The sequence below is a fragment of the Carcharodon carcharias genome, chromosome 6 (assembly GCF_017639515.1).
Source record: "Carcharodon carcharias isolate sCarCar2 chromosome 6, sCarCar2.pri, whole genome shotgun sequence".
In the NCBI taxonomy this organism is placed as follows: Eukaryota; Metazoa; Chordata; class Chondrichthyes; order Lamniformes; family Lamnidae; genus Carcharodon; species Carcharodon carcharias.
Window position 1 is genome coordinate 129,418,951 of NC_054472.1, and position 13,575 is coordinate 129,432,525.

Genomic DNA, 13,575 nt, shown 5'->3' on the forward strand with positions numbered 1-13,575 from the left:
TTCTCATTAGAGAGAAGACAATGAAGTCCATTCTCCTGGTCCCTGTGTCCTCAAAGATATAGTGATGGATGGCAAACTGCAATATGTTGCCAATGTCACCTGTTCTAGGATGGAAAGACCCATCTACATAAAAATTGAGGGCAATGGTCACCTTGATGGCCACTGGCAGCACTGTCCTCATCCTGCTCTGTGGCTGCAGGCTGGATCTTTTCTCAGTTCAGACAATTTCCTAGGAATACGTGTCTCAGGCTAGCATGTAGGGCAATTCACACAATGTAATCCACCCATTAGTAAAATTAGTTGGTTGGATTAAACGAAAATGCACTATAGGCTGTTGTCAGCATCCACGGGGTTTAAAATACAGTTGTAACTCAAGATTTTCTAATACAAGCGGATGCTCCTCACACCTATGGATCATTATCTTGCAATGGAGATGCTGCTGCATCTCTTGCTCTATAGGAGACTAAAACTCTTGCTAGGGTACTTACTTGGATAATGCACCTCAATTCAGTTGTTGCCCAAGTACCTTCTTGTGCAAGTCTAGACACTGGATTATCAATCACACAGTGCACTGAATAACATTGAATACCGAATTCTAGGAGAGTATCGTTGATACAACTATACCATCTGACCCCTCAGAGAATCAACCATGCTGAAGGCTGAATATGGAGGTAGCACCCCATCAATGAGTAAAAGAGGTTGAACTTTAAGCTTGAAGTGTACCAAAGCCACATATTTCCATTGCAATCAAAACTCAAATCCACTCTTCATCCGACTTTGGGTTTTTTTTATACTTTAAGATTCTCATTAATGAAAGAGAGGCCCTTCTCTCAAAGGGTTATGTTTTTGCAAAGAGCTGTGTTAATAAGATCACATGCAAAATTTACATCATCTGGTTGAGCTCTGCCAGTGCAGCACCTACATAAAAGGGTGAGTTGGAATAGCCTGAGGCCAGGCCTGCTGAAATTGGATCCCTAAAGCAAACACAGAATCAGTACGGGGTGCAGAAGGAGACCACTTGGCCCATTATGTCTGCACCGGTTCTTCAAATGAGCGACTCACCTAATTCCATTTTCCCACGTAACCCTGCACAGTTTTTCTTTCTTTTCAAATAATAGTATAATTCCCTTTTGAATATGTCAATACCACACCACACTCTCAGGCAGAACTTTTCCAAAAGTTTTTCTTCAAAGTACTATCACTTCTTTTACTAATTACTTTAAATCTGTGCCCTCTCGTTCTCAATCGTTTTATAAGCTTCTCCCAATCTACTCTGTCCAGATTTTGGATTCACCATTATTTAGTTTTTATTTTCTCATCTCTTGCTATTTTCTAGTACAGATAGTGTAGAGTGATAGAGAAGGTTTAGCCTTTGCTGCTGCTGACAAGGCTTCTCCATTGGAAGCCTTAGTTATTTCTGTATTCAATATTTGTTTTGTCAGCATTTGTTGCCCATCCCTAATTGCCCATGAGCTGAGTGCTCAGCCATTTCAGAGGGCAGTTAAGAGTCAACCACTTTGTTGTGGGTAGGGAGTCACATGTAGGCCAGACCAATTAAGGATGGCAGATTTCAGTGAACCAGATGGTTTCATGGTCTCACCATTACTGAGACTAGCTGTCAATTCCAGATTTATTTAGTTTGAATTTCACCAGCTGCTGTGGTGGGATTTGAACCCATGTCCTCAGAGAATTCGTTTGGGCCTCTGGATTACTAGTTCAATGACGTTACCACTATGCCACCGTCTCCCCTATCATTAACAATGTAATCCCTTAATTAAGTTATATTAACATTACTGTTCTATCAAATCCAGTAGGATAAAATAACAGCCTCGAACTACTTTCTTAAGCTAAGCAAGTGCTTACTTTAACTATTCACTTCAGCTTGGCTGGGACCAAGCTGAATTAATAGTGTCTTATCAGCACTAAGAAAAGCAAAAAAAAAGAAATCAAGTTTAATTAAGAACTATAAAGGACAGAGTTTTAAAGCTAACTGGAAGCAAACTAAAATTTATATCACAGCAAAGATAAAAGTTGCTTGAACGAAACTAAACAATTGTACCTGCTTGTCTTCTTCATTACGTGCTGGGTAGTCTCTTGCTTTTGTCAGCCACAACAGAGCCAGTTTCTCGTTTTTTAATTTCATGTAAGTTTTACCCATCATTAATAAGTTTTTACTGTAGAAATTTGGATCAGCTGGAAAATAAAAGACATACTAAACTTAAATTTGCTACACCTTGAAGAGCAATTTACATTGCTCTATTCACATGCTCCATTGTAAAAACAAATCTTATCCGAGAAAGCCTTAGAAATCTAGAAAGTTCAATTTCTGATCCACATTTAGTTAACAGATCTTAATGAGGAAGGTGGGATCAATTTATCTCAGAGTTTCTTGGTTTGGAGGAAAGCAATAAAATTAAAGAAACAAAATTGAGGTACTTGCTTCTGAACTCCACCCAGTGACTACCTGCTGGTAGCTCCACTTGTGGACCAGGTCGGGCTAAGCTGCTCCTAAACTGCCTGCCAGGGTCCAGGATCACTCACAAATGGCCAAGCGGCCTTATACAGGATAATGGAAAAGATTCTGACACACTTGTCATTCATGTCATACCTAAAAGTACTCGCCCTTTCCAACTATTGAAGACAACTTGAAGAATGATCTTTACCAAATTTTACTGCATTTAGCAGGGTATTGAATTGCTTACGCATTAACTGGCAAATTGGTTTGGAAACTTGTGGATTAATGTATGAGGCAGGACTAAGATGTTTGCCAATGGTGCAAAAACCAACCATGTGGTTGACAGTGAGGAAGAAAGCTGTAGACCACAGGAAGATATCAATGAATCAGATGGGCAGAAAAGTTGCAAATATAATTCAATCTGGAGACTTGTGAGATAATGCATTTGGGGAGGGAAAACAAGGCAAAGAAAGGCACAATAAATGTTAGGATACAGAGAAGTGTTCAGAAACAGAGAAACATTGGAGTACATATCCACAGATCCTTCAAAGGAGGAGGAGAGATAGATAATAAAAACAGAAACTGCTGGAAAACACAGCAGGTCTGGCAGCATCTGAAGAGAGAGAAACAAGAGTTAATGTTTCAAGTCCGTATGAATCTTATTCCGCTCTGAAGAAGAGTCATACTGACTTGAAATGTTAAATCTGTTTCTCTCTCTACAGCTGCTGCTAGATCTGCTGAGTTTTTCCAGCATTTTCTGTTTTTATTTCAGATTTCCAGCACATGCAACATTTTACTTTATCGGAGAGGTAGAATAAGGTGGTTAAAGAAGGCATTTGGGATACTTTCCTTTATTAGCTGAGGCACAGAATAAACAGCAAGGTGGTTATGCTGGAACTGTATAATACACTAGTTAGGCCACAGCTAGAGTGCTGAGTATAGTTCTAGTCACCTCATTACAGAAAGGACATGATTGTACTACAGAGGAGGATGTTGCCAGGACTGAAAAATTTTGGCTATGATGAATGATTGGATAGGCTGGGTTTTTTTTTTGGAACAAATGAGACTATGGGGAGATTTAGTTGAGCTCTATAAAATTGAGGGGTCTAGATAGAGTGGAAAGGAAGGACCTATTTTCCTTAGCAGAAAGATCAATATCCAGGGGTCATAGATTTAAAGTTCATTTTATCAGTAACCTGAAATTCCAAAAAGTGATGTAGAAATACAATTCACAGACTTCGTTCATTATCTTATTTACAGTGTAAACAACTGTTTCTCATTCTGATAAAACCTAATCACTAAATAAATAATTAGCTGAACAAATGGTCAAGTGCATATTTTTGCCCAGCAGCAACAGTAATAATTGCACCAATAGGAAGATTTGATTCTATCCTTAGTCTTATATTTTTATGAGGTTGTTTCGAATGAGATTTGTAAGGTTAATACATGAAGCAATCCTCACATTGAGGATTTTTAGTTTCTCGAATTATATTCTGTAACCAAATTCCTCAAGAGACTTAAACACTAAATATATCGTACTATGCAAAAATCTACAAAAATGTGGGGAAACATGAGGATATAAAGCCTGCTTTGACTAGTTCTACTCATCTCATTGCCCTGCAAATGCTTCCTTTTTAAGTAGAGATCCAATTCCCTTCTGCAAGTTACTGCTGAATTTCATTCCGCTACCCTTTTGGGCAATGCACAGCTTTTCCACACAACTGACACCCCTAAACCCCTCACTCTTGGTACCATTCTAGTAAATCTCCTCTGCATTCTCTCTAAAGCTTTGACATCCTTGATAAAATCTAGAATTGGACACAGTAATCCAGTAAAGGTCTAATCAGTATCTTTGAATGTGTTGTTGCCTCCCAAATCAGTAAATATGCCTTCATTACTAAAGGCAAGGATCATGTATGTCTTTTTTATATTAAAAACTTTGGCAATTGCCCTGCCAACTTCAAATATTTCACCATGTGAAACCACCCATCCCCCCTAACAAACCCAGGTCTCTCTATTCTTGCAGCCCTTTTAAAATGGTACCATTTACCAGTTAGAGAGAATACAGAGGAGATTTACTAGAATGGTACCAAAAATGAGGGGTTTAGGGGTGTCAGTTGTGTGGAAAAGCTGTACAATGCCCAAAAGGGTAGCAGAATGAAATTCAGCAGTAACTTGCAGAAGGGAACTGGATCTCTACTTAAAAAGGAAGCATTTGCAGGGCAATGGGATGAGTAGAACTAGTCAAAGCAGGCTTTATATCCTCATGTTCATCATTTTTCATCATTTTTCCTTCCACCACTTCACAGATGTCTGCATTAAACTTCATCTTCCCACTTCACCAGTCTGTCTACTTCCTCCTGAAGTCTGCTCCATTTCCAAGCTTTGTGTCATCTGCAAACTTGATATTATGCCCTGTAAACACTGTAAAAGTGATATAGTACCTATCAAATAATGTAGAGAATTTAATACAACATACATCATGTAACTTTATAAATTAAATGAATGAAATAAAATAACTAAAGTGCAGTATTTAATAGTTCAACATGATACAACTTCATGTAATTGAATAAATTAGTTTTATTAATCTCCTACCTTCCTCAGCTTTGTTAAAATATTGGAGAGCCTGAAACAAAAATGCTTTGAAACTTTAGTATCTTTTGTAATATTCCAGAATAAGTAACATTTTCCCCACACATATGCCAGGCAATGACCATTTCCAAATTGAGAGAATCTAATCATTTCCCCTTGATACCAACGGCATTTTCATCACTGAATTCCCCACGATCAACATCATGGGGGGTTACCATTGACCAGAAACTTAACTGTACTAGCCATATAAATACTGTGGCTACAAACCAGATGAGAGGCTGAGAAATCTATGACAAGTAACTCACCTCCTGACTCTCCAAAGCCTATCCACCATCTACAAGGCAGAAATCAGGAGTGTGATGGAATACTCATCAAGCCTCTTTTGACAGCACCTTCCAAAAGCCGCAACTGCTACCACCTAGAAGGACAAGGGCAGCTGCATGGGAACACCACCACCTGCAAGATCCCCTCTAAGCCACACACCATCCTGACTTGGAACTATATCACCATTCTTCAATGCCACTGGATCGAAATCTTGGAACTCCCTTTGTAACAGCGTGTACCTACACCAGTTGGGCTACAGCGGTTCAAAGGGGCAGATCACTACCACCTTCTCAAGATCAATTAGGGATGAGCCTTGCCATGACACACACATCCCATGAAAGGATATTAAAAAAATTCAATTGCAAGATATGAAATGTACAATGCACTCAGTATTTCTGATGGGGGTGCTGAAACAACAAAGACGACTCAACTCTCCCTTAGAACGACAAAAATAATTTTAAACATGAAGACGACAAAGACAGGCTTGCATTTAGAAAGTGCCTTTCATGATTGCATGACATACCAATATATGAAACAATGACAGCTAATTTACACACAGTAAGATCCCACAAACAGGACTGTAGTAATGACCAAATAATTTACTTTTAATGAAGTTGCTTGAGACATAAAAATTGACCAGGCCATTGAGGCGAATTCACTTTCAATTATTGCCATTGGATCTTTTACATCCAGCTGAGGGCGGGTGGGGCCTCAGTCTAACATTTCATCCAATTGTGTATCATTCCATCAGTACTCCAATAGTGGGCCAATCTAGATTTTGTGCTCAAACCTCTGGAGTGGGACTGCACAACTTTCAGAGGTGAAAGTGCTACCAACTGAGCCATGGTTGACAAATGAATGGGTCAGGAAAGAGGTGTACATGAACCCACTGATATCTTCAATTCCTCAATAAAACAGTTACCTATTTTTTAAGCCTGACACCGCTTATCAAATGATAACATTATGTAGCTTATAATGCAAACATTTTGCCTGAACTCACCATTACTCCATTATTACATCCACTATGTCATATCCATTAACCCTATAGTATGACTATTGTTCCTATGATTACTGCTATTCTTTGAATGTAGGTTGTCCTTTAATTAGGGCCATGATCCAGTAGGGGATATAAAAAAAATCCTTGAAACCTGTAAGATTCATGCACAGTTTTAATCAATTGAGGTTGTACAATACAGGTAAAAATTAATAAAAAGTGAAAAGTTTACGAACAACATCAAAGAACTCCAAATTAGAAACAGTGAAGAAAGGGTATGGGAGTAAGACATACACATAAATTAACTCAAATAATGAGGACATCTATACAGAAGGACATTAATTTTACTTCTCTGAACTCTATTCTTCTCTATCTACTTGAAGGCTTCTTCATGTAAACTAGAAAATGGGAGAGCCTGCCTTGATGACAAACATGTCACTTTATTCCACCTATCTACTTTACAGCTGAAGATTATGGTAACTTTTTTGACGTTACTCCACTGAAATACCATAGGTTGGATGCAGGCAAATATTAGAAAAAATGCGAGAAATGCAAGATGGGCAGAAATTCCTGAAAGGCATACAGCAGAACTTTCTTGATCAGTGCGTTTCCAACTCAAAAGGAAGTAAGGCTGAATCTTGTTCTAGCGATTGAAATGGGACAACTGAAGCATGTTTTACTGGGGCAGCATTTGGAAATCAGCAATTATATCATCTGGTTTATAAATTATGGAAAAAGACAAGGAACAATCAAGCATAAAAACGCTTAAGTGGAGTAGGGCTAATTTCAAGAAGCTGAAAAGGGATCTTGCCCCGGCAAACTGGAATAAATAATGGTCAGCAAAAACAGTAAACTCATCAACGGAAAGCCTTCAAAGAAGATATGCTTATAGAGAAGACACCTTCGTATGAGGGGAAAACAAAGTACATCCAAAGCTAGAGATCCACGGGTGACAAAAGATAATGATCAAAATGAGAGAAGGAGGACAGGGGAGATGTAAGAAAGGGAACAAGAGGGGCAAAGAGAGAGAGCATGAGAATAGATTAGTAGCTAACATAAAAGGGAACTCAAAAGTCTTTTTATAAACTTATAAATAGTAAAAAAGGTAGTCAAAGAAAGGGTGGGACCAACAACAGACCAAAGAAATGATATTTTTGTGCAGACAGAGGGTATTGCTGAGGTAATTTAATTAAAACTTTGCATCAATCTTCAGTAAAGAGGATGCTGCCAATACAGCAGTAAAGGAGGAGGTAGTAATGATAATAGATAGAATAAAAATAGATGAAGAGTAGATAAATAAGAGGCTGCAGCCCTCAAAGTAGAAAAGTCACCGAGTCCGGATGGGATGCATCCTAGGTTACTGAGAGAAGTAAGAGCTGAAACTGCAGAGAATGTGGCCTTCCTTCTTGAACTGCTGCAGTCCATATCCTGTATGATTGTGGGATCGCTTAGTTCTGCCCATGTATGCTGCTTCTACTGTTTGGCACGCAAGTAGTCCCATTTGTAGCTTCACCAGGTTGACACTGCATTTCTATGTATGCCTGGAGCTGTTCCTGTTATGCCCTCCTGCACTCTTCATTGAACCATGGTTGATCCCCTGACTTGATGATAATGGTAGAGCGGGGTATATGTCAAGCCATGATTGTGGTTATATACAATTTTGCTGCTAATGGCCCACAGCAATCAAGGATGCCCAGTTTTGAGTTGCTAGATCTGTTCAAAATCTATCCAATTTAGCAAAGTGGTAGTGCCGCACGACATGATGGAGGATATCCTAAATGTGAAGTCTAGACTTCATCTCCACAGGCACTGTGTGGTGGTCACTCCTACAAATACTGTGCATCTGTGACAGGAAGATTGCTGAGGACGAGGTCAAATAGGTTTTTCCCTCGTTGGTTCCTTCACCACCTGCCGCAGACCCAGTCTATCAGCTATGTCCTTTAAAACTCGGCCAGCTCGGTCAGTCGTGGTGCTACCGAGCCACTTGATAATGAGCATTGAAGTCTCCCATTCAGAGTACATTTCCCTTTATCATCCTGAGTGCTTCCTCCAAGAGGTGTTCAACATGGAGGACTACTGATTCATCAGCTGAGGGAGGACGGTACGTGGTGCTCAGCCAGGAGGTTTCCTTGCCCATGTTTGACCTTATGCCATGAGATTTCATGCAGTAGATGTTTAGGACTCCCAGGGCAACTCCCTCCCAACTTTACCCCACTTTGCCACCATCTCTGCTAGGTCTGTCCTGCCGGTGGGACAACACAGACCCAGGGATGGTGATGGTGGTGTCTGGAACATTGTACGGTATGATTCTGTGAGTATGACTATGTCAGGCTGTTGCTCGACAAGTCTGTAAGACAGCTCTCCCAATTTTGGCATAATCCCCAGATGTTAGTAAGGAGGACTTTGCAGAGTTGACAGGGCTGAGCTTGCAGTTGTCATTTCTGGTGCCTAGTTCGATGACAGGTGGTCTGTCCAGTTTCATTACTTATTGACTTTTTAGCAGTTTGATACAACTGAGTAGCTCACTAGGTCATTTCAGAGGGCAGTTAAGAATGAACCACTTTGCTGTGGATCTGGAGTCGCATATAGGCCAGACCAGGTAAGGCCGGCAGATTTCTTTCCCTGAAGGACATTAGTCAACCAGATGGGTTTTTACAACAATCAACAATGGTCATCATAACACTTTTAATTCCAGATTTTTACTGAATTCAAATTTCGCCATCTGAACCCGGGTCCCCAGAGCATTACCCTGGGTCTCTGGATTACTAGTCCAGTGACAATATCACTACGTCACAGTCTCTATCATTAGAGGCACAGAGTATAAAAGCAAGGAAGTGAAGTTAAGCCATTATAAAACAATGATTAGTCCTCAACTGGAGAACTGCGTTCAACTTCAGGTGCCAAGGATGTCAAGGCCATAGAGTGGGTATAGAAAAGGTTCACCAGAATGGTACTAGGGATGAGGGATTTAAGATATGTGGTGAGAGTGAGGAAACTGGGATTATTCTTAGAGCAAAGAAGGTTAAGGGGAAAGTTAATAGCAGGCATTCAAAAATGAACGCATTTTGTAGGGTAAGGAGAAACTATTTCTATTATAAGTGTCAGTAACCAGAGGACAGAGATTTAAGGTAATTGGGAAAAGAACCAGAGGTGACATGAGGAAACTTTTTATTTTACAGTGAGCTGTTGTGATCTGGAACATAAAAAGGTGATGGAAACAGTTTCAGTAGTAGCTTTCAAAAGACTAAATACTTGAAGGGGAAAATCTGTGAGGCTATTGGGAAGGATTGGGCAAATGGGATTAGTACATGCTACCAAAGATCCAGCATAGTCACAAAGGAGTAAATGCAACCTTATATTTATGGCAGTTGATATTGGATTCCCTTATAAGTGGAAACGTCTTTTCTACATTTAGCCTATCATTTTAAAGAACTCTAGCCAGCTCTCAATCTACTCCCTTCTACAGAAAAGAGCCCCAGCCTGTTCCATCTTTCCTGAGTGTAAAATCCGTACTTAATCTCAGGAAAATAGTGGTGGAAAAATTTGCAGAAAATTGAAGTTGGAGACATTCCAGCTAATAATGTTTTGCTTCGAGTACCTAAAATACAAAAAGCCAAAGCTCAATGACTGAAGATGACAAAACTATCCACATTTGTAAGAAACTGAAAGATACAGATTGGCAAAGGTTTAAGGAAGGAAGTTTGATGGATAAAAAGATGACAAAACTTTAAGTTCTTTTCTTATTAGGAAAACCACAGCTATAATGCTGCTGCTGACACCAGATGATAAAGGAACTGTGGGTTGATCTGTGGCCAAGGTTTTATTCAGTACTGGATGAGAAGGAATTGAGAGAGGACAACTTAATTCAAATATTTAAGGGTTATAAGACTCCTGAAAAGGAGTGCTATCTGAATGATTTATCCTAGTAGGTGGAAACAAATATGGCCTCAGTGCACTAGTAGGTGCTATGACAAGAAGCAGCACAGACAAATGGGATGAAGAGGTCATATTCACAGTGCTTTCCCATTTCTGAAATCCTAATCTCAGGTATGTCACCATGAAGAAAGACCACCCACTTCAGGACATCATAAGGTTACTTGTGCATCCCCTAATATTGTTTACAAAGCACTATGTCAAGTCTGGGAACAGCTTGCAACTGTATTTGTGGCCCAGAAAAACCAAATTTGGAAGGGAATAGAAGTTGATATCAAAAGACAACAAGTTGTAGAAGACCAATACAAGTAAACGTTTGCAATTTCACACTGATCTACAAAAAATAGTCGATTTATCGGTTTACATTACCTCTTTGTAAGTGGAGCTTGGTGGTGTGGCAAAGAACATAGCAGCTATTTTCTGTTGGACCCAGGGCAACTCTGCAAATGTGAAACACCTTGAGAAAAATAACTGTTAATGAATTAAATATTCAGCTGCATCTTCATCCAAACATGTTATGGTAGGGAATTTAGCATATCTGTTTTATGGGCTACAAACAATCTTCATTTTGCTAGTTATTCAGTATTACGTCAATAAATGTAACAACTGTAATGTTGGATCAGCAGTCAGTGCCATTCCCAGAGTCAGGATACTTGCAATGTTAAGTACTCCTCTCTCAAAAAAAAACACACACACGCACACACACAAACACACACACTACACTCAACAATAGAGGTAAACATTAGTGCCGTCAGGGAGGGTTTAAACTAGAATGGCAGGGGGATGGGAACCCAGACAGGGAGACAGAGGAGGGGGAAACAAGGATAGAAACAAAAGACAGAAAAGTAAGAAGCAAAAATGGAAGGCAGAAAAAACAAGGGTGAAAAACAAATGGGGTCATAGTGCAAAATAAAGCTAAGATGACTAACAAGGTTAAAAAGGCAAGTCTAAAGGCATTGCAAATTAATGCACAGAGGTAGATGAATTAACCACGCAAATAGATATAAACTGTTATGATATAGTTACAATTACGGAGATATGGCTGCAGGGTGATGAAGGATGGGAATGGAGCATCCAGGGGTATTCAATATTTAGGAAGGACAGACAAATAGGGAAAGGGGGTGGGGTAGTATTGTTAGTAAAGGAGGAATTCAGTGCAGTAGTGAGGAAGGATATTGCCTTGGAAAGTCATGATGTGGAATCTGTTTGGGTGGAGATAAGAAATACCAAGGGGCAGAAAACGTTGGTGGGGGTTGTTTATAAGCCCCCAAAACAGTAATGGAGATGTAAGGGAAGGCATTAAGCAGGAAATTAGAGTCATATGCAATTAGGGTGTAACTGTAATCATGTAATCTACATATAAATTGGACAAACCAAACTAGCAATAATACTGTGGAGGAGAATTTCCTAGAGTTTATTTTGGACCAATACGTTGAGGAACCAATTAGAGAGCAGGCTATCCTAGGCTGGGTATTGTGCAATGAGAAAGGATTAATTAACAATCTTGTTGTTCCTTGGGGAAGAGCGACTATAAAATGATAGAATTGTTCATCAGGATGGAGAGTGAAGAAGTTGAATCCAAAACTAGGGTCCTGAATCTAAATAAAGGGAACTACAAGGGTATGAGGCACGAGTTGGCAATGATGGGTTGGGGAACCTTACTAAAAGGGCTGACAATGGATAGGCAACGGCTAATATTTAAGGAACATATGCATGAATTACAACAATTATTCATTCCTGTCTGGCGCAAAAATAAAACAGGAAAGGTGGCTCAACCATGGCTTACAAAAGAAATTAGGGATAGTATTAGATCCAAAGAGGAGACATATAAAATAGCCAGTAAAAGCAGCAAGCATGAGGATTGGGAGCAGTTTATAATTCAGCAAAAGTGGACAAAAATATTGATCAAGAAGGGGAAAATGCAGTATGAGACTAAACTTGCAAGGAACATAAAAACTGACTGTAAAAGCTTCAATAAATGTGAAGAGAAAAAGATTAGTGAAGACAAACATAGGTCCCTCACAGTCAGAAATGGGGATGGGGGGGGGGAATTATAATGGGGAACAAAGAAATGGCAAAGAATTGAACACATATTTTGGTTCTAGCTTCACAAAAGAGGACACAAATAATTTCCCAGAAATGTTAGAGAACCAAGAGTCTAGTGAGATGGAGGAATTGAAGAAAATCAGTATTAGTAAAAAAAAAGAGTACTAGAGAAATTAATGGAGTTAAAGGCTGAAAAATCCCCAGGGCCTGATAGTCTACATCCCAGAGTACTAAAGGAAGTGGCCCTGGAAATATTGGATGCATTGGTTGTTATCTTCCAAAATTCCATAGACTCTGGAGCAGTTCCTACAGATTGGAGGGTGGCAAATGCAACCCCACTATTTAAATAAGGAGGGAGAGATAAAAGAGAATTACAGCCAGTTAGCCTAACATCAATAGCGGGGAAAATGCTAGATTCTATTATAAAAGACATGGTAACAGAACTAGGAAAGCATTGACAGGATTAGGCAAAGTCAGCATGGGTTTATGAAAGGGAAATCATGCTTAACTAATCTACTGGAGTATTTTGAAGATGTAACTAGTAGAATAAATAAGGGAGAAACAGTGGATGTGGTGTATTGGATTTGAAGAAGGCTTTTGATAAGGTCCCACATAAGACACTAGTGGGCAAAATTAAAGCACATGGGATTGGGGGCAATGTACTGGCATGGATTGAGAATTGGTTGACGGACCAGAAACGGAGAGTGGGAATAATTGGGTCTTTTTCCAGGTGGCAAGCGGTTACTAATGGTGTATCACAGGGATCAGTGCTTGGGCCCCAGCTATTCACGATATATACAAATGACTTGGATGAGGGAACCAAATGCAATATTTCCAAGGAAAAACTCAGCAGGTCTGGCAGCGTCGGCGGAGAAGAAAAGAGTTGATGTTTCGAGTCCTTGTGACCCTTCGACAGAACCAGTTCTGTCGAAGGGTCATGAGGACTCGAAACGTCAACTCTTTTCTTCTCTGCCGACGCTGCCAGACCTGCTGAGTTTTTCCAAGTAATTCTGTTTTTGTTTTGGATTTCCAGCATCCGCAGTTTTTTGTTTTTTATAGCAATATTTCCAAGTTTGCTGACGACACAAAACTAGGCGGGGTTGTGAGTTACAAGGAGGATGCAAGGAGGCTTCAGGGCGATTTAGACAAGTTGTGTGAGTGGGAAAACACATGGCAGATGCAGTATGATGTGGATAAGTGTGAAGTTGTACGTTTTGGTGTCAAAAACAGA

At 39.7% G+C, this 13,575-nt stretch overlaps 1 protein-coding gene across 5 annotated transcripts in view; it reads right to left on the reverse strand.

Annotated features, from left to right (window-relative positions):
• Positions 1-13,575, reverse strand: part of rmdn1 (regulator of microtubule dynamics 1) — a 46,356-nt gene that overhangs the window by 4,700 nt on the left and 28,081 nt on the right. For 4 of the 5 annotated variants that reach the window (XM_041188998.1, XM_041188999.1, XM_041188996.1 and 1 more), the window contains exons 7-9: positions 10,668-10,755; positions 5,051-5,081; positions 2,060-2,193 (exon numbers count right to left, since the gene is read on the reverse strand). In XM_041188998.1, coding sequence (XP_041044932.1) covers positions 2,060-2,193; positions 5,051-5,081; positions 10,668-10,755 — 253 coding nt within the window. Of the gene's footprint in view, positions 1-2,053; positions 2,194-4,792; positions 4,880-5,050; positions 5,082-10,667; positions 10,756-13,575 lie in introns of those variants that run through there. The other variant, XM_041188997.1, reaches the window with a different exon arrangement.